The sequence below is a fragment of the Rutilus rutilus genome, assembly GCF_951802725.1.
Source record: "Rutilus rutilus genome assembly, chromosome: 24".
NCBI classification, from domain to species: domain Eukaryota; kingdom Metazoa; phylum Chordata; class Actinopteri; order Cypriniformes; family Leuciscidae; genus Rutilus; species Rutilus rutilus.
In genome coordinates this window covers 10086709-10105707 of record NC_140228.1, presented here as the reverse complement: position 1 = coordinate 10105707, position 18999 = coordinate 10086709, and the positions used below count along the sequence as shown (strand labels likewise).

Genomic DNA, 18999 nt, shown 5'->3' with positions numbered 1-18999 from the left:
AGGTAACTAAAGTGACTGTAAAACAACCCAACCGTTATCCTCACTCCTACCATTTTGCACTGCAGTCAAACTTCCCGAAACCCGCATGTACATTCACCCGCACACGTACGAGGACCCAAACCAGGCGGTGCGAGACTTCGCCAAAGAAATCGAAGTTTCCAACATCCGGATTGAGAGAGTTATTGGGGCTGGTAAGTCAAATGAATGACTCAAGAACATGACCTACTTGTGTAAACCACCTGAACAGCTCACCATGGGAATGTAATGAAATGATATAAGGGATTTAGTGTAAATTCAATTAGTTGACAGGCTTTTGTTTGACTCCTAGGTGAGTTTGGAGAGGTTTGCAGTGGGCGTCTGAGGCTGCCCAGTAAAAGGGAGATCCAGGTGGCCATCAAGAGTCTGAAAGCCGGATACTCGGAGCAGCAGAGACGTGACTTTCTGAGTGAGGCCAGCATCATGGGCCAGTTCGACCATCCCAACATCATTCGACTGGAGGGAGTCGTCACCAGATGTAAGCATTTCGAATCACATTGACACATGCAACGTCTATTGCTGGAAATAGTTTGTACCCCCTGTGTTTTCCACACAGAGATAATTGACCTTACAATCTTATCTTCAACAAAAACAAAATAGCATGGATCATGAATATTCATTTGAATAAATATGTATGACAATGTTTATATCTGTGCTTTCCTGCCCTACTTCTTCAGAATACAAATGTGCTATGACAGTATGCCTGGTGAGATAATGTCTTCAAAAAAGTCATAGATAACACATCATCATGGCGAGATAGCGTAATTTTTTTAAAGAAAGATAAATGAATTAGAAGCCATTAATTCTCACTGTTTTGTCTGTTTCATGAAGGCATTTTAGGGCTGTATTACCTCTGATTGCTTGTATTGCCACTACTGAGAATCCAACATTGATGCTCGCTGCTCCCGGTTGATAATGAGGATGCTAATTATAATTTGCCATCTTATTGAGAATGCTGTCGCTATTGTGTGTTTCAGGGCTCCTATTGTCTGTGTTTAAAAAAAGCAGTGTCTTGCAACAGGTGTTTGGGTCACTATTGAGTGGTAATTTCCTCTACAGATCTCTTTCCTCTTTCAAGCCTCTGTGGATTAGACTGGCAGGCGCTGTAACAAAAGGACCATCCATATTCATGCCAGCTGCATGAATATCGATAATACAAACATGTAATTGGATGTGAGTTTTGGGAGGGATCATGAATATTCAATGTCACAAATATTAACATTAATCCTCTCGACATTTCCTCCCAGTTCCTCTTACTTGCGCAAAATGCTAATGGTGGCCTTTAGTTTGATTCGGTTCAAATAGTTAATATTAATGTTGGCAGTAGAGAGCAGTTTTTCCCATCTTATTAAGTAAAAATACTGTAATTTTCTTTAATTCTGTGCTGTTAGAGCATAATAATGAGGGTATGAAAGTCTCTATTCAACAAATATGTCAGTATAAGACTTTCATTATTGTAGGCTTGGAATGTCCAAAGGTGCACAGTGAGTTTTACACAGAAATAGGAATTTATAAAAAGTATTTATTTTTTATATTTTTTTACTTCTGTATGTAGGGGGGTTGAAACTGGAGTGGCCAATTAAAAACAAACAAACAAAAAAAATGTATATGCAAAGTTCTGTCATGAAACTCTAGATGGCGCAGGCTGATGGGTCCTTAACGCAAACTCATGATATTCACAGCGTTAACTACTTGGCACAAGCTGATTGGTTTATGTCGCGTCTGCAGCCAATGAGCTTGCTGCTCATCATTTAAATGGCTGGTTAAAGGAGAACTCCGGTCAATTTTTTTGTACATTTGGAGTGCTGTCAGTACAGAGAACAATGACAAAAATCGGTGTTGCCTACACCGAGTTATCCTCTTTTTAAAATTTGCACCCTGTTGACTTCAATGGGGCAAGTTTTAAACCTGCTTTTAGGCTCTTAACATCCTTGATGTGTCATTACAAGTGCACAGGTCATGTGAGTGATTCCTTCGGAGTGAACGCGGGTGAATCTGACTGCAGTAGATGTGAAAGATATTAATAAAAATGATGTTTATTCAGCCAGCGCACATACCTGTATTTACATCCTGTTTTCGGTCGAAGTCCACAGTAGTCGATTGTCGAGTTCACGCGCATAGGTTTAGTACCTATGATCACGCGCGTGAACTCGACAATCGACTACTGTGGACTTCAACCGAAAACAGGATGTAAATACAGGTAAATACAGTAGCAGCATAGCAGATCTATTCCACCAAGACAGAATACATTACCATTGTCATATCCATTACCATGCTAAAAATCTTCCAAGAGTTTTCATGATAGAATATTATTTATTGGCTTCTCCATCTGCAGTCCTCTAAATGTACACATACAATTTTATGTATTATTATATAATAAATATATATTATTATTATATCTAGGATGGTTACAAATGGCTGAACAGGTCAAGTTGTTTGAAACGGCATGTATTATGCTAATATATGTAAGGAATGTACATACTAGTATGTAGCCATGCACTCCTTCATTTAGAACAATCCTGGTTCAAAAACAATCGAATAACAATAAAAACATAAATATGTATGAGTTTACCCGTGGAGAGTTGCATGAGAACCTTTCCTGCGCACACATGTAAAAACACACTTGTATTTAATTATTAGCGATTGAAGCTCAATGAAACTATCAGATTACGTATCTTCCATCTTGCTCTTTCTGCCACTGAAGTAATATAACACACGTGTGTGCTCGTGTCGGTTTGCGAACGTGTCTTCTTTCACCACTGATTGGGTGAGATTCGATAGCCGGAGTAATTTCACAGGCCACAGATCAGCCTGATGGCGTAGGGGATGGGGATAGGAGAGGTCAGCGACCCCTCGCACCGCATTACAGAAGCAGCTGTCAATCCAGCCCCCTCCTCGTACGCACAGACTAATCACGGTGCTGATGGAGCCGAGCGGAGATGCATTAAAGAGGCTGAAGAGTGTTTATGCTGCCTGATGGAGCGACGGCGAGATAGACAAAGAGTTTTGCGCTGTAATATGAAAAGCATCTGTCACGTAACACTGCTTTCAGAGAGGCGCTCTATCATTACCACCTCAGACGGAAAAAATTAGACCGTGATTGAGTTTTTTGTGATGCAAATGTGTCAGCAGCTCAGAGAATGAAATCAGAATAGACCTTAATGCCCCATTCAGTTCTTTATCCCCCATCTTTACAAAAACACAGAGCTGTCATCGTCTCTATTATAAACCCATTGTGGATCTAACCATCCGATTAGACTCCAGTCTACTATCTGATAACGTTCGCTATCCACGGCTGTATTTTCAGGTTCATTCCAGCTGAGTTCTCAAGAAAAGTTTTTGTGCCGTCAACAGGGGTAACAATAGACCAGAGAATGTCATTTCTAAATCATTGAATGTATTGATTTGTTCAGAGTAATGTGTGCTTTTAAGCTTAACTTGTTTTAAACCGGAACATTCCTTTATCTTCAGATATTTTACGACAAATTGCTGTCATCTCATCAAAAGCCCCCACAGCATGTGATTACAGATAAAGTACAGAGTACATTCTGAAGTTGCAGGTTTTTAATGTAAATCACCTTTTTCAGATTGCTTTGAATGCATTCCTTGCTCCTGTGATAATGACCATAATTACAACCTTTCAACAGCAGTTAGGCGCTTAGAGTAGATCGGCCCACCGCAGGACGTAATATGCTCATTGCCTTGTTTTAATCATGGCCTTTTGAGTGTGTGTGTGTGTGTGTGAAGGGTGTCTAATTGGAGCGCTCCTAAAACTGCTGCAACATCAATCACCCTTAAATGTGAGCGCATGGATAAGTTGGGTTATTTAATTAACAAACTTATCAGTAGAACCGTCAGCCATTTCTTAAGAAGCTGAACGGCTAGAGTACGGAAATACACGGCAGTTTGATCTGATAGTGCGAACATCGGCAATGTCGGAGAGATGTTGTGTTTAATGTTTGAATGCGGTCTTCATTTCTGGCCAAAGGTTTGTAGGTTAAGGCAAGGAAGCCACGTTATCCAACTAGCTCACTGTCAAAGTAATTTGTCCCACGTTGATAAGCTAATGTGCGATCTGTTCGGATATCCTTCACCACGCTTATCGTGTGACATCATTTCTAAAGGGCGTGACCAATACGTTTGTGATTAAATTACAGTGGCAGCGAGGACATACAGTGCAAGCCCCATTCGCTTGAAACCACAAACAGTAACATCTTAGGCCTTGGTGCTATAAATAGCTTGTTATAGGCTGAATGGGGTTTTATTGGATTCAATTTCTTTGTGCTTTGCTGAAGTAGAGATTACAAAGCCATAATGAAACCATTGACTCTTTGCTTGTAGCCTCACCCGCAAATATCCAGTCTGCAGGCTTAAATTGTGTCTTGAAATTGACAGGGCTGATGTCTTGTTAACTTTGTCCTCGAGGTCTTCTACTCACATTTTCTTTTTACTTCGTGTATCGCAGCTAGAAATGGGCAAACGTCACAGCGCAATGGCTGTAACAGCTGATGCAACGTTTCCATGTCATTTCCATTAAACATATCCTGTCTAATAGTTAAAGCGTAACGTAATAATTAAAGCACAGCTGCTAATATACTTTTATTATGTTATTTTGATAATGTATTTATTTAATAAGAAAATGCATGCATATTAACTGGGCCATCATGATTTTATTTTCTGTAATTTTTTCATTCTATTTAATTTATATTATTTTAAGCTAAAAAAAATTATAATAATTTAATAAAAAAAATACCCTGTAAATTTACAGGAACAATATAACATATAATAATATATAACATATAATATGTGCAATAAATAAGAAGAAACATCACTTTTTGACCTCACTAATAAAGTAGTAAAATAAAAAAAATAAAAAATAAAATTTAAATTGTATTTACTCATTTATTTGTTTAAGTTGTTTTTATTTAGAAAATGCATGCATATTAACTTATTAACCTAAATTTATTTTTATTTTATTTTATGATTTTATAGCAAAAAAAAAGTCAAAAATAAATATATTTTTTCAAATTTACACTAATTTACAGAAACAATCCTCATGGAGCAAATTACGGCTACATTGTTCCCTCAATATCATAAGGATCACCTACTGTTTAACCTTTTGGTTACCGGTCCACATTGTTAGCCGCTAGGCTAGGCACAACATAAAGGGCTTCTCAAATAAATGGTGAGCATCTCTAGGGTTAAACGTCCTCTCACGTTGATGTGTGCCTGGTGCCCTGAGGTGAACGTTTCTGCCGTATGTAACATCCATCAAGCATCTCTGATAATCAGGATGGATTAGCCTGCACTCTTTTGCATGCGAGGCGAGAAGGGGGTCTCTCTGATTGACAGTGTGTTATTCGGGTGGAATCAGGGGAGAATTTTTAATCACTTTGAGCATCGCAGGTGCGAGATCCCCATATGTGCCTCTTGCAGCTGTGTCTGCAACATAGCGGAGAGGTGAACACTTTTCCCATTAGCAGATCTTTACACCCCTTCTTATTTTTCATCAACCCCCCCTCCACCACCACCCCCAGGGCAATTAATCACAGCACTCCCTAGAACCCCCACCACACCCCCTTCATCATCCTTCCTCCGAAAGGAACTCATTACCATTTTAGGTATTTCTGGACAAAGATATTCTCAGTGGACAGCTCGCTCTAATTATCTGCCTGACTGTTATTGAGAGCTTTGATTAGGGGCTGTCACTATGAGTAACAGGCAGCAGGTAGAGGCAAAGGAAAGCTGGGACAAGGGTCTGTGAAGTCTCGGGAAGTGGGGGAGGTGTCCGCTCTCTTTATCTGCATGTTTTTCTCTGTCAACTTGGAAATGAATTAAATATAGGACACAAAGCGCCAGCCTCTTCCTGCCTCTGTCTTTTCTTACACGCCCGTGAAAAAAATGAAACGTCTTTCTCTCGCTTCGACACTCTCTCTATTTTCAGCAGTATTTCACACTTCCCGTTTTGTCTCCTTGTTTTCTGTCCCTTAGGTAAGCCTGTGATGATAGTGACAGAGTACATGGAAAATGGATCTCTGGACACTTTTTTGAAGGTGAGCATCCTCTATTTTGCTGCGAATGATGAAGGCCAATTTGCACCAAAGGAAATGCTGTGAAATATCACAGGAACACAAAGCAATCGTCTGGCTCTTCCAGATCAGGCTTGACAACTCGAGTGTTCACACCTCTCGATGCCTGTTTTTTCTTTGTGTCCCTCAGCATGTCTTCTCCTACCCAGCTTAGACCACCATGATTTATGCTGGTTTGGTGTTTGTGTTGCTGGTGCACCATGATGTTCACGAGCAAATCTTATCTGGTGGAGATAGTCGACCAGCATGGTCTTTCTGATAAAGCTGGTCAAGCTAGTTTAGAAGCTTGATGGAGACACTATAGCCACAGGGGTTATTCAACTTTTTGATGGCAAATAGTTAATGAAAATATCCCTTCCTATAATATTAAGGCAGATGTATGTTTTCCGCGTATATGAAATGTTAAGAACGATATTATATATTAGCCAACATTATTTCTGAAATTAAATCATTGGCTTTATTTTATCATTATACTAAAGTCAATGCAAATTATTGAAATATTATTTTGAAAGTATTTACTTTGTATTAGGTTGGCAGTGTATATTTTCTTCCACCCCTACTATTGTTAGGTTTAAATTAAATACCCATCTTTAAAAAGCAATGAATGAAGCCATAAAGTCAAATTGGATACAAAATATTCTGTCAATTGACATATTTAAAAATATTCTCTCTCTCTCTTTTATTATATAGTACCATTTTTTTCTCTCAAATTTCTGTTTGAAAACCACTGCACTAACACAACAGCATCCTGTTATTGCCCCAATATTACCATACAACAGTAGTTAACAATCAAAACATTTTGTTTTCTTGCCAGAGGGTTTAATGAAACATCATAATTTGTGGTAACTTGCTTGCCATTGCTCGCATAAAACGCCTGAATGATTATACAGTCATTGCAGTTAATCGCTCATGCCCTGCAACATGTGAGCAACACTTTTAATTAGGGAGCCAATGAATTATGAATTACTCACGAGACAAATTCCAACCTGACCGACTGTGCCAGGATCCACAGAGGTTGAACACGGCAGAAAATAAGGCCACAGGGATGAGCTTTTGACATGAGAACTCTTGATTTTGTTCAGAAACACGACGGGCAGTTCACGGTGATCCAGCTGGTGGGAATGATGCGTGGGATAGCCGCGGGGATGCAGTACCTCTCAGAGATGAATTACGTGCACCGGGATTTGGCGGCACGGAACATTCTGGTGAACGGAAACCTGGTGTGTAAAGTGTCTGACTTTGGGCTGTCACGAGTGCTGGAGGACGATCCAGAGGCGGCGTATACTACACGGGTGAGAGATCATGCTTCTGCTCTGGATGTTTGCTCTTCTGGGTCCTGGTCTCATTTTAACTGGATTTACTATGCAATGTTTTTGTTGTGATATGTTAACTGGTTTAGTTTTCTTTTTTTTTTTTTTTTTTAAAGAAATATAATTTGATTGTGTAAACAAAAAACCAGACTCTGCGAGATATATTCTTGCTGACCTGTAGTCTGGAAATGAGGTCACGCAGGACTTTCATAGCAGCTATCCAGACTGATGGATGGCTAAACATCCACTCAGTGTGTTTGTGTGTGTGTGTTACTGCTTATGAATGCATTTGTACATGGTTTTGCTGGAAGATCAGTATAAAATGAAAAATAAAGTTTGGACCAGCATTCTGGAGCAAAATTACCAATAAATGTATCTTTTAAAGGGAACCTATTATGCCCTTTTTTCAAAGTTTTGATTTTGGGTCTACTAGAATAGGTTTTCATGCTTGAATGTTCAAAAAACACCTTATTTTTCTCACATTTAACACTCTGGGGTGCGTTTCCCAAAGGCATCGTTACCCAACTATGGTCGCAAGTTCCTTTTGTTATCATCATAGTTCAACTAGTCGTGTTTCCCGAAAACATAGTTCTAACGAACATTCGCAAACAGCATCGCAAAGTCGTGTGTTTGGAACGACAGCTCTCGACCTGTGGTTAGAAGCATCGTTTTTTGTTTGCATGACGTGGACTTAATAAATCCTTATCTTGAGCCAAATAAGCAAGTTGACATTCAGTACAATCTGTCTATTTTATTTGGAATACATACAAATGTTATTTACGTCTTTTAGTTTGTCAAGATATTTAAAGCATCGTTTTTGAAGAGTGTGCATGTGCAAACGTGCTCTACTACGTAAGAACGAGCCTATGATTTAATCGAAATAAAGCAAAATAACTGAGAAAAATGAGAAATAGTCCTCAGATGCCATGTCTGTAATTTATAGCAAATGGTCTAGTATTTATTCTATCTCAAACAGATTCATTAAAAGAAGTTATTACTCAAACAGGTGCGTGACATCATTAACCACCGTGGTTGAACGACCAATTTGCGACAATATGGTTTCGAGAAACAGTCAAGCTAGTTGATTTCTTCAACACTGCATTGTACTATGGTAGTTAAGCAGCGAGTTACGTTGTTGTACGGGAAATGCACCCCTGTCTAGTTCTGGTCTCCATGAAGCCCCTTCTTTCGAAAAGCACAATGTTTTCTGATTGGTCGGCAGGACCAGTGTGTTGTGATTGGTCAACCGCTTTGAGCGTGTTTCAGAAAAATCACTCCCCTTACCATAACCACGAGTTTCAACACACTACTGTCGCAACTCAACCAGGTCTCGTCCCCCTTTTTTTACGTATGCCTTGGGCGGGAATTATTTAAATAAGGAATATTGTAACGTGTACGTTCGGGAGAAAACTCAAGATTACAATCTATGTGTTTCAGGGAGTTCAGAAACAGTGCTTACAGTGCCCTTTGGAGTGGCTTTGTGCTTTTGTAACTTTTCAGAACTTTTTCATGTTCAAACAGCAACTTTACACACTAAAGAAAGTAATTTTTTTTTTAAAGAAGCCTCAATGTGGTTTTTAAAATTTGTAACTTTCTTTAGTGTGTAATGTTGCTGTTTGAGCAACTGTGTTCTTTTACCACAGCGGCCATATTGTATATTTACATTTAAAAAACAGCTTATGTTTAAGCTGTTCTACAATTTAATAAATAAAATAGCTTCACTACTGTAAAGCTGCATGATTTTAATGCTAGCAATGCTAGTAGGTCACTGGTGATCACTTAATAGTTTTGCAATTTGTAGCGATGCTAATTCCTACCTCTGATTTTGTGCTTTTTTTTTTAAGGGGGGTAAGATTCCCATTCGATGGACAGCCAGTGAGGCCATCACCTACAGGAAGTTCACATCAGCCAGTGACGTGTGGAGTTACGGCATTGTCATGTGGGAGGTGTTATCCTATGGGGAACGACCATACTGGGAAATGTCCAATCAGGACGTGAGTAAATTCTGAATTTAAATGTTACCACAGTTGCATTGCACAATGGTCTTAGAATAAATAGAAACATCAAGGAGGTATAACCATCAGTGTTATTTTAGAGTATTATTTATATACCTTTATAATATTTATAGGTTTTTTGAATAAGATTTTATTTGTATTTTTTTGTAACCATTGCCATTGGCCAGCTTTTTTTGCTTTTTTTTAATGTGACAATCCTCATCGATTTGTAATAAAAGACCTTTGCCAGAGAACTTCAGTGGGACTAGAATAAAAAAATAAAGGTAAAAAGATGAAATGCATCTGGAGGGTGAACATTTCCAGATTTCAATTCACAGGCCGCTTTAAAAGAGGGAATTTGAATCCGTGTCAGTGAGTTCTTGGCAGATTTTCCACACCAGAAACCATTTTCATTTATTTATCTTCACCTTGGGAAGAGATTTGATTGGGATTTGGAAAGAAGCTGCATGGGAGAGAGATTGAGACATTTGGGAATGATTCGAGACTGTATACTCGTCATGTTAAACTGGAGCACGAAAACATTTGCATGCTTGTTAGCGGATGCACTTTTATTGTGTCGAGGGAAGGGAATTTCGAAAGTTCCATTTTGCGTAAACCACAAAATCCATCTGTCTTCCTTCCTTTGCCATGGTAACAGGCAATGGTGCGTTTCAACGGTTACAGTCTTCCAGACAAGAGTTAATACGAATGTTTGCATCAGGATGGTTTATTCTTTCCCTTACGGCGGTATCATTTCATAAAAGAGACTAAATTAAACAGCTCCTCTTTGCACAAACAAAGACGGTCTCACTCGAAATATCATTCTCACTTCAAGTCACAGATGGGTAAAAAAATGAATTAATCTAACCCCACACAAAAGCTAATGCATTAAACGAATGAATAAATCTGCTCAGTATTCATGAAGCGTATACGCTGCTAATAAATGTATGAGTTTTAATGTGGAATCTTCTACCCTCCAGGTGATAAAAGCAATAGATGAAGGCTACAGGCTACCGGCTCCAATGGACTGTCCGGTGGTGCTTCACCAGCTCATGCTAGACTGCTGGGAAAAGAACCGCAGCGATCGGCCCAAATTCGAGCAGATTGTCAACACCCTGGACAGGCTGATCCGGAACCCAAGCAGCCTGAAACAGCTGGCCAACTCTGCAATCTGGTGAGCCAAATGCCCTCCGCGAATTATATCTAAATTCAATAGAGCTGATCCGTTGGGATGTGTGCAGCGGTTTGTTCGGCACAAATGGCGTGTAATATATATAGCTCACGATGAAGAGTGTTATGATGTTTCTCAGGTGTGTGATAAAATCGGAGGTGTTTTTTGCAGAAATCCAATAAGCTCAAAATAAATGAAACCGATATCCGGCTAATCTAGATTGAAGCCAGATGTACATCTGTACAAACTTCTTCCTTCCAGTGCATGTTTCTCTCAGTCGAGAGGGGGGTTTGAGGTGATATTGGCTGATATCTGATTGCTTGTCTATCCTTCTGCTGGATTTTGAGGGCTGCCAAATAGGAGGCAGATGGGCACTGGATTGTTTCGACTGTGCTTGCCACAATTAAAGCCGGATGTGCAAACTGAATTTTCCCACAAACCACTGGGAAGCCCTTGCCCCATGTCCCTACCATTCAATTAAATGGGTTTAGTGCTATATTGGTGCTACACAATGTGTGTGCTATATTGGACGCTATGCAGCAGAGAGGGAGAGAGTGACAGAGACATGGTTTGGTGCAATCTTCCTCCCTTCTGGATCTGGAAAACATTACATGTCCAGGCAATGATACGCTTCTGATAAGCTTGATAAGTACACACACTCGAACATATAAAACAAGCTGGTTTCTTACTCTTGAAACTGTAATTTGTGTTTGTGAGTGATTTTATAAATGCTCACATCATGGCAACACTTCTGTTAAAAATATTAGCTGATAAAACAGCATGGATTTTGTAGAAATCTAAATGAAATTTTAATCCAAAAAATGGATATATACACTACTGGTCAATGTTTTTGAAATGCTCACAAATCAGCAAATTAGAATGATTTCTGAAGGATCATGTGACACTGAAGACTGGAGTAATTTTAAGTATATTTAAATGGAAAACTGTTATTTTAAATTGTACAAATGTTTCACAATATTACTGTTTTTACTGTATTTTTGATCACATGAATGCAGCCTTGGTGACTGAGCATTTTAAACACATTAAACTTGTAGTGTACATCAGACATCACCACAGATCAATATAGAAGGCTTTCTTCAAGGCAGTTCTGGCATATGTCATACTAGATGTGAAATGACATGGCTACAGTATATAAGGCTGTTATTCTAACTGCACTTCCTCCTCCATCCACAGGGAGGACCCAGTAACTCCTGACACGGGGGTCAACACAGTGGAAGACTGGCTGGACTTGATTAAAATGGGTCAATATAAGGAACAATTCTGTAGTGCCGGCTACGTCACCCTGGACTCGGTTCTGTATGTCAGTTCCAGGTAAACAACACCTACTCATAGACCTCACATTTATGTTATTATGAGATGTTTGCTTGCATTTCAAGAGACTGTTTACAATGGTATATCAGCTTACTGCATACTGAGAATCAAACTGTGCACAGTATACATAATGCATATACACCATAATTGCCTACTCTTTTCTAAGAATTATGTAAAAGAGTATGCAAAATGTAATGTTAAATGCTCCAAACAATAGTTTGCTATAATGTTGTGATATGGCCTCATTGCGTTGCATGTTTAATTCATTAAACATTAAATGTTAAATTGGCAACCAGTTATCTCAAAAATAAGTATAATTGTTTTGCGTTTTCATGTATAATTATTTACATTTTGGCAGTATGATCAAAAATAAGTATGCAGCAGTAGTATACCACGTTGTCACATGACCTCATTACGAGTTATTGACTAGGAACTTGGAAGTTGTTATTCATTTTAATTCAATTGTATGTAAAAATGTTTTTTTTTTTAAATCAATGTAGTTATGTGTAATCACACTGGAAGGTTGAGTGGTATGCATTGGTATCGTTCAGTACAATATGCGTGCTCTGCTTCCATGTACACAGTTCCAAACTGGGGTTTTGGTAGTGACACCATAGAAGAAACATTTTTGGTTCCCCAAAGAACCTTTCAGAGAACAGTTCTCAAAAGAACCATTTTTTCTTAGTGTAAAAAACATTGAAAAAAATTTCCCACTGTATATAACCTTTTGTGTAATGGAAAGTTTCCATAGATGATAAAGGTTCTTCATGGAACCATAGATGCCAATAAAGAACCTTTATTTTTAAGAGTGCAAGATATCAATTTGAGTAATGTCGTTGTGTATTCTAAACATAGCCACCCTTAGCTAAGGTATATTCTTCTGTCTCTTCGTTTCTCTCACAGTGAACTGGATAAGATAGGAATAGCACTGGCAGGCCATCAGAAAAAGATCCTATCTAGTATCCAGTGTCTTCAGGCACAGCATGGGACTCAAGTTCAGGTATAGCGCCTCACCTCAACGCCCTCGACTTGTTCCGCTTCCACCGAAGAGGAGATTGGGAGCGATCTTGCCACAATGGAAGCGTCTTGCTGCAAAATGACTCCGTCTTATCTCTCTACCAGCACTGAAGTTCCTCAGCCCTGCAGGAGAATGGGCGGGTACCTTCCCTTTTGTGATCAGCATCTAGAAATCTTCTAAGGCAGTAGATCACTCTGGATGTTCAAAGACTGTGGACTTTAAAAGTGGATATTTATTGATCCAAGTGAAGTAAGGACAAGAATCAACACCATGTGACATCACAGCACTGTGAACATCACGCTCCACTCCTCATTGTACAGAAGAAAGACCTTGAGAAGAAACACCGATTGTGTCTTGTAAATCTTTTTTTGCGAGTGATACCAGTACGATTTACTTCAATAAGACACTCAATGTGAACCGCGAGGATGAGGAAACCTTCAGTGAGATGTCCTTGAAGACTTGTGTATGTGGAAATAGTTTAGAAGCATTCAGCAAAGAAAAGAAAGCAATTTAGAAAGCAATGAAGCACTGATCTCTCTTTCACGCGTACACACGCATTTAAACGGTACGTAGAAGGGCCGCTCCTTGACCCCGAATGCCACTCCGGTCTGCTCCCGTCAAGCCCTAGGCAGGTGTCTTTGGAATATGTCAATGCCACCGCGGAGAACCCAGAGTTTCGAGAGCCCACGCTTGTCACTTTTGACAAGTTCTGACATCCGATGCACAGCAACAGAGAAACGAGAGACGTTTAAGGAATGCAAAGTAATTGTGGCTCCAGAGACAGGACAGCGTGACGATGTCATGAAGAGGGCAGATGTCGTCCTTCCTTCACACTGGCAGCAGCTTTCTGACTTTTTCAAAACGTTTTTGTGGAGCCGCTCCATTTGATGTGGCTTTTCTTCTAATTTCATTGCATATTTAAAGTATTTCGCCTCATTAAATGCATTTCATCACGAACGTGAGCCGTTATGGACATCTTTGTTGGAAGGAGACAGGATATGTGTTGAGCATTTAATGAGGGAGACTTTATCCCTAAATCGTCCTGGTGTTGATGGAGCTGCACTCGGTGGACTGTTGAACCTGTATTTGTGTTGGACCCCTTTTAGCGTAGCGCTCTGATGGTTACCGAGTGCTTGGTAGCTTCAGATTACGTTTCCATTTGATAACAAAATGGTGGAGCTTAAACATTTTAGCATACAATTTCCATGTAATTCCGTGCACCATGTTCACAATCCCATGTAAAAAGTTGTCCGCAACAGATGCCGGTGCTCTAAAAATAAGTTCATCCTCCATTTTCTGGTTTCTCGCCCCATGTTTCTTGGCAGTGCTTTGTTTTGCACTTGGAAATGGTGTGATTGAGGAAGAAAAGATTGTATTGCAGTAGAAATCAAGACATTGTACAGTGTTGGTTATTGTATTTGTACAGTAAAGGTTTTTGTCAGTTGTAAATTATGGCAAGGTGGTAACTCTTATTTTAACCTTCAACTCTAGCTTTGAACAGACAAGGATTGTGAGGCTGTAGAATGTAATGGATAATTTAGCTTTATGGTGTTGGGTAAAGCTAAGCATTCTCAGGATTTTTTTTCTTCTTCACTGATACACAATTCAAAATGGCAGCAGATCAGACAGAACTGCCTACTCAGTTCTGTCGTCTACGGATTTACTTCCTGTTTGATGCCTTTCAGTTTCAGTGTTCATATTTATGTTTTGTCATCATAAGTCCTTCATTTACTTTTAATATTTTTACATTTTGTCTTGTTTTCCAGTAAAAAACAAACATAAGACTCATTTTCCAAAAAAAAATTATTGTATGATTCTAAGAAACTTTAGTGGAGTTTGTCAATTGGGTAAAAAAAGTTTCATTCATTCATGATATATCCCCTGAAACGCATTATTTTCTACAATCTCCACTACTGTACACCTCGCTACTGGTCAGTAAGATTTTTTGAAAGAAATTAATACTTATAATTCAGCTAGGTTGTGTTTAATTGATCAAAACTGCATTTTAAAGCAACACTAAGTAACTTTTCAACCTTCATAATATATTTCCAAAACGCTTGTGATGGTACATCGACTTAAAATAGGTTGAATGACGCGTCTGCCATAGCCTGATGGGGTTTGTATCGTTTTTAATCGTACTTTTAAACTTCGGGGTTCGGGTAGTAACACCCGCGCACAAAAAGAACTACAAAATTCGACTGCTTTACGGCATAGGCTACCTCACTTCCCCCAACACATCCTCGCATGCTGTTGGACTTGTAAGTATATTATACTGTATATCACTCGGACAAGCTTTTTACTCGTTGGTGTGAGCTAAAAAGCACCTGGCGTTCTTGTTGATGGATTAGTAGACATCTTCGGAGGCTAGCTGTGCTTGTTCGATGTCCGACGATTTGTAACGCGTTGTGTTTATTCCCCAATCGAACTTGTGTAACTGTCTGTCACACGTTTTACCGTCCACAGCATTACTTGATAGACAAAAATAGGACAAGAATGAGCATCAAACAGAAACAATCCGCTTACGGTGTGTTCGAGGCGCACATACAATACAGACTGTGCCGAGTCAGTTAAACAGGGCGCGCGCAGCTCTTAAAGGGGACACACCTTATTGCCACTCGTTACAGCTTCTATCCGACTGAACAGGGACCGGTATACAGGGGCATCAGGCTCAGGATCAGTGAGTGAAGAGACTGCTGCGTGAGTGGTATTTACGACAGTAACGTTAAATACAAGTAGTCCACAGCGACTCTAGGGGTCGTTGTTTGACCAAAACGGAAATCCTACATAATGGGGCTTTAACATGTTAAAACAGATTTTTAAATTGTATACATTTTACAATGTTACTGTTTTTACTGTAATGTTGATCAAATAAGTGCAGCCCTAGTATAAAGAGAATACTTTCAAAAAGATGACAAATGTTACCGACCCCAAACTTTTCAATGGTAGTGTATAAACCAATTTATTGGAAAACAAGACAATACTGAATGCATCTTTTTTTTTTTTTTTTTTTTTTTTTGCAGTGCAGTAAAATGCTAAATAATATTTATTTCATATACAATAATTATAATGTTGGCAGACACGTTCTAAATGATGCAGAGGCAACAAAAACAGTGTTATTCTCTCATTCTGTGACCTCTCCGGGAAAGTGTTCCTTCAGCTCATTGAGTTCAATTTAATTGAAAGGATAACGAAGAATGTTTATTTCTTCCGAATATTTATTGATGCAAGTCAAGGTTATAATTGTAATAATGGGCACATCTGCTCTGTGCTTTTAGTAATTCTTAATTAGGAGCTATTCCTAATTGTCAGATTACTGAAACATATGTGCCTATTCAGATTTGTAATTTCCCATGCGGCAACAATAACAGCGAATAATTTAATGAAGCATTGCAAAAAGCCTCTTCCAACCCAAAACGATACACTTTGAATCCTGGGTTTCTTGGAATGATTTCAGAGTTCTCATTGTTCATGGTTTTAGTTTATAGCCTACTATTTACACAACACAAACATGCACACAAACTTTTGCAGTTCGATGCAGTAAACATTGTCTTGAAGCATTTTTGACATTCCTTTTGATTTTTTTAGAAATAATAAATGCAGTTGTTTGTGTTCCATTTTTTGAAGTACTGTTATTATCATGCAAACTTTGGTCTGGCAGTTTACAAAGTCCACGCTAACTGTTACCGAGTTATACCTGCACATTGCATCAGGACCTTGGTTAGACATTTTTAGCCAAGACACATCACCGATAGTGAACACCCAACTTCTTAAACTTTGATTGCCAGGTTTGAATATCAGCCAGGATTAGCACTGAGAATAATAAATATATGTCACTCCGCGGTCGAGACGTGCAGCGCTGTTTGAAAGATATTAATGATGTGTCTGGAAGTCATCAAATAAACTGTAAGAGGCCACTCTCTTTTGTCCGAAAGTATCAGTATTACGAAATCGTTGGATGGTTTTTCAGCCGGCCTCTATATCTCAGCCAGTCAGGACTGTTGCTTTGTTGTACGAGTAACCCCACCGTGCATTACATAATTGAATCATATCTGGTATACTTACGCTGAGGTGTACACATGTGATGCACTTTGCCACCCACTTCTAAACGGGAGTACTTCAGCCCTGAGTGTAAAAAGCTTCTCTGGCTTGTACAGGGTCAGTAATGGATACACGATCAGATAACTCGATGAAGGGTCACTGAGTCATTGACTTTAGCAAACCAGCTCCTCAGTCAGTACCTGAATATGTTACCTCTAATTTTCTGTGTATCTTTTGTTTAGAATTTTCAACATTGTGATGATTTGTGTACCGGTTTGGTTATTATTTCATAAAGCTCTTGTTGAATTGTATGCATTTTGAACATTGTCCAATAAATATGTTAATATTTTTAGCCTTTTGTTCTCGTTTGTGTCTATAATGTAATTAATGTGAATTTATGTATGTATTAGTATATGTTAGTGTGTGTGTGTGTGTGTGTGTGTGTGTGTGTGTGTGTGTGTGTGTGTATGTATATATATATATATATATATATATGGACATTCAGACCACATTTATAAAGCTATAAATGTTTTTTTTTATTTTTTTTTATTTAACAAAATATTGATCCAAGTGCCATTTATTTTAAAGAAATATTTCCTACTGACACAATACAGCAAAAGTTATAAATAACTGACTTAAAACCATATTTCTTTGTGAAAATGCTAACGTACCCAAGACTTTTGCACAGTACTGTGTATATATACAGTGTATATATATATATATATATACAGTATATATATATATACAGTGCAATGCATAAGTTAATACACCCATGCTAAAGTTGACTAAAAAGAGGAATACAAAATCATATTTTGGAAATTGAACTTAATGCCTTAATTTAAAAAAAATAGGAAAAATCCAACCTTTAAGGACACCAATTTTCTTTGTGAATGAATAATGTATCGTAAATAAATAAATGTTCTTCCTTGCTCTCAATGCTAATCAAACTAGCTTTTAGGCTAACTGAAATAAAACCATGCCAATCTCTAGGTATGGTGAAGGCTATGTGATGATGTGGGGCTATTTTAATTCCAAAGACCAAGGGAACTTTATCAGGATGCATAGTATCCTGGATCCATGAAGTAACTGGCCTTTAAAAATAAAAATCTGCCTGCCTCTATGGGAATTTAACATATGGGGTGTACTAACTTATGCACCATGTATTTTAAGGAAGAACATTTATTTATTTACGAATCGATACATTATTCATTCACAAAGAAAATTGGTGTCCTTAAAGGTTGGATTTTTCCTAATTTTTTAAATTAAGGCATTAAGTTCAATTTCCAAAATATGATTTTTTATTCCTCTTTTTAGTCAACTTTAGCATGGGTGTATTAACTTATGCATTGCACTGTATATATATATATGTATATATATGTATGTGTATATACTGTAAAAAGTGATCATTTGACTTACCTTAAAAAAGTGAGGAAACCTGTTGCCTTGAAATTATGAAGTAAATTTGACAATACCACATAACTTTTTTTTTTTTTTTTATTACACAGGAAGTTTATTTACTTAATAATTTTAAGGCAACGGGTTTCCTCACTTTTTTAAGTTAAGTCAACGGATCACTTTTTACAGTGTATATTTTATGCAGTTATAATATTTGTTTAATTTAAAGCATCACCAAAAGAATCAGGAATGCAGAAAAATCAGGAATGAAATGAAAGGTCATTTCCAAAGAAAACATTGAACATCTGTCACCAGAAAATGGTTCCTGAACCTGGACTCCCCAGAGCGAGAGTGAATCAACACACAGGTAAACAGACTGTCAGACGCTTGTCTCTTCTCTTCCCTTCTACCTCTTCCAATATATGCTCGTGAGATCCATGCTAACTGAAAGCAAACACAGCAGAGGTCTTTGCTATTCCCATCATGCTCTGCTCAAACAGTGGGCCACCATCTGGAGGGGCTTCGATGAATGGCAGTGAGGGTTTTGCCTCCTTAACTTCTCCCAGTTTAAGCTCCTCCACAGCTGTTTCGTTTTGTCATGTTGTACTGCAGCCAA

At 38.4% G+C, this 18999-nt stretch overlaps 1 protein-coding gene across 1 annotated transcript in view; it reads left to right on the top strand.

Moving 5' to 3' along the window:
• ek1 (eph-like kinase 1) overlaps positions 1–14744 on the top strand; it is a 61996-nt gene extending 47252 nt beyond the window's left edge. Inside the window, exons 10-17 of the mRNA XM_084399003.1 lie at positions 66–191; positions 329–514; positions 6028–6089; positions 7208–7417; positions 9280–9429; positions 10410–10603; positions 11795–11932; positions 12836–14744. Coding sequence (XP_084255129.1) covers positions 66–191; positions 329–514; positions 6028–6089; positions 7208–7417; positions 9280–9429; positions 10410–10603; positions 11795–11932; positions 12836–12938 — 1169 coding nt within the window. The 3' untranslated portion in view covers positions 12939–14744. The remainder of the gene's footprint in view (positions 1–65; positions 192–328; positions 515–6027; positions 6090–7207; positions 7418–9279; positions 9430–10409; positions 10604–11794; positions 11933–12835) is intronic.
• Positions 14745–18999: the final 4255 nt, after the last annotated feature.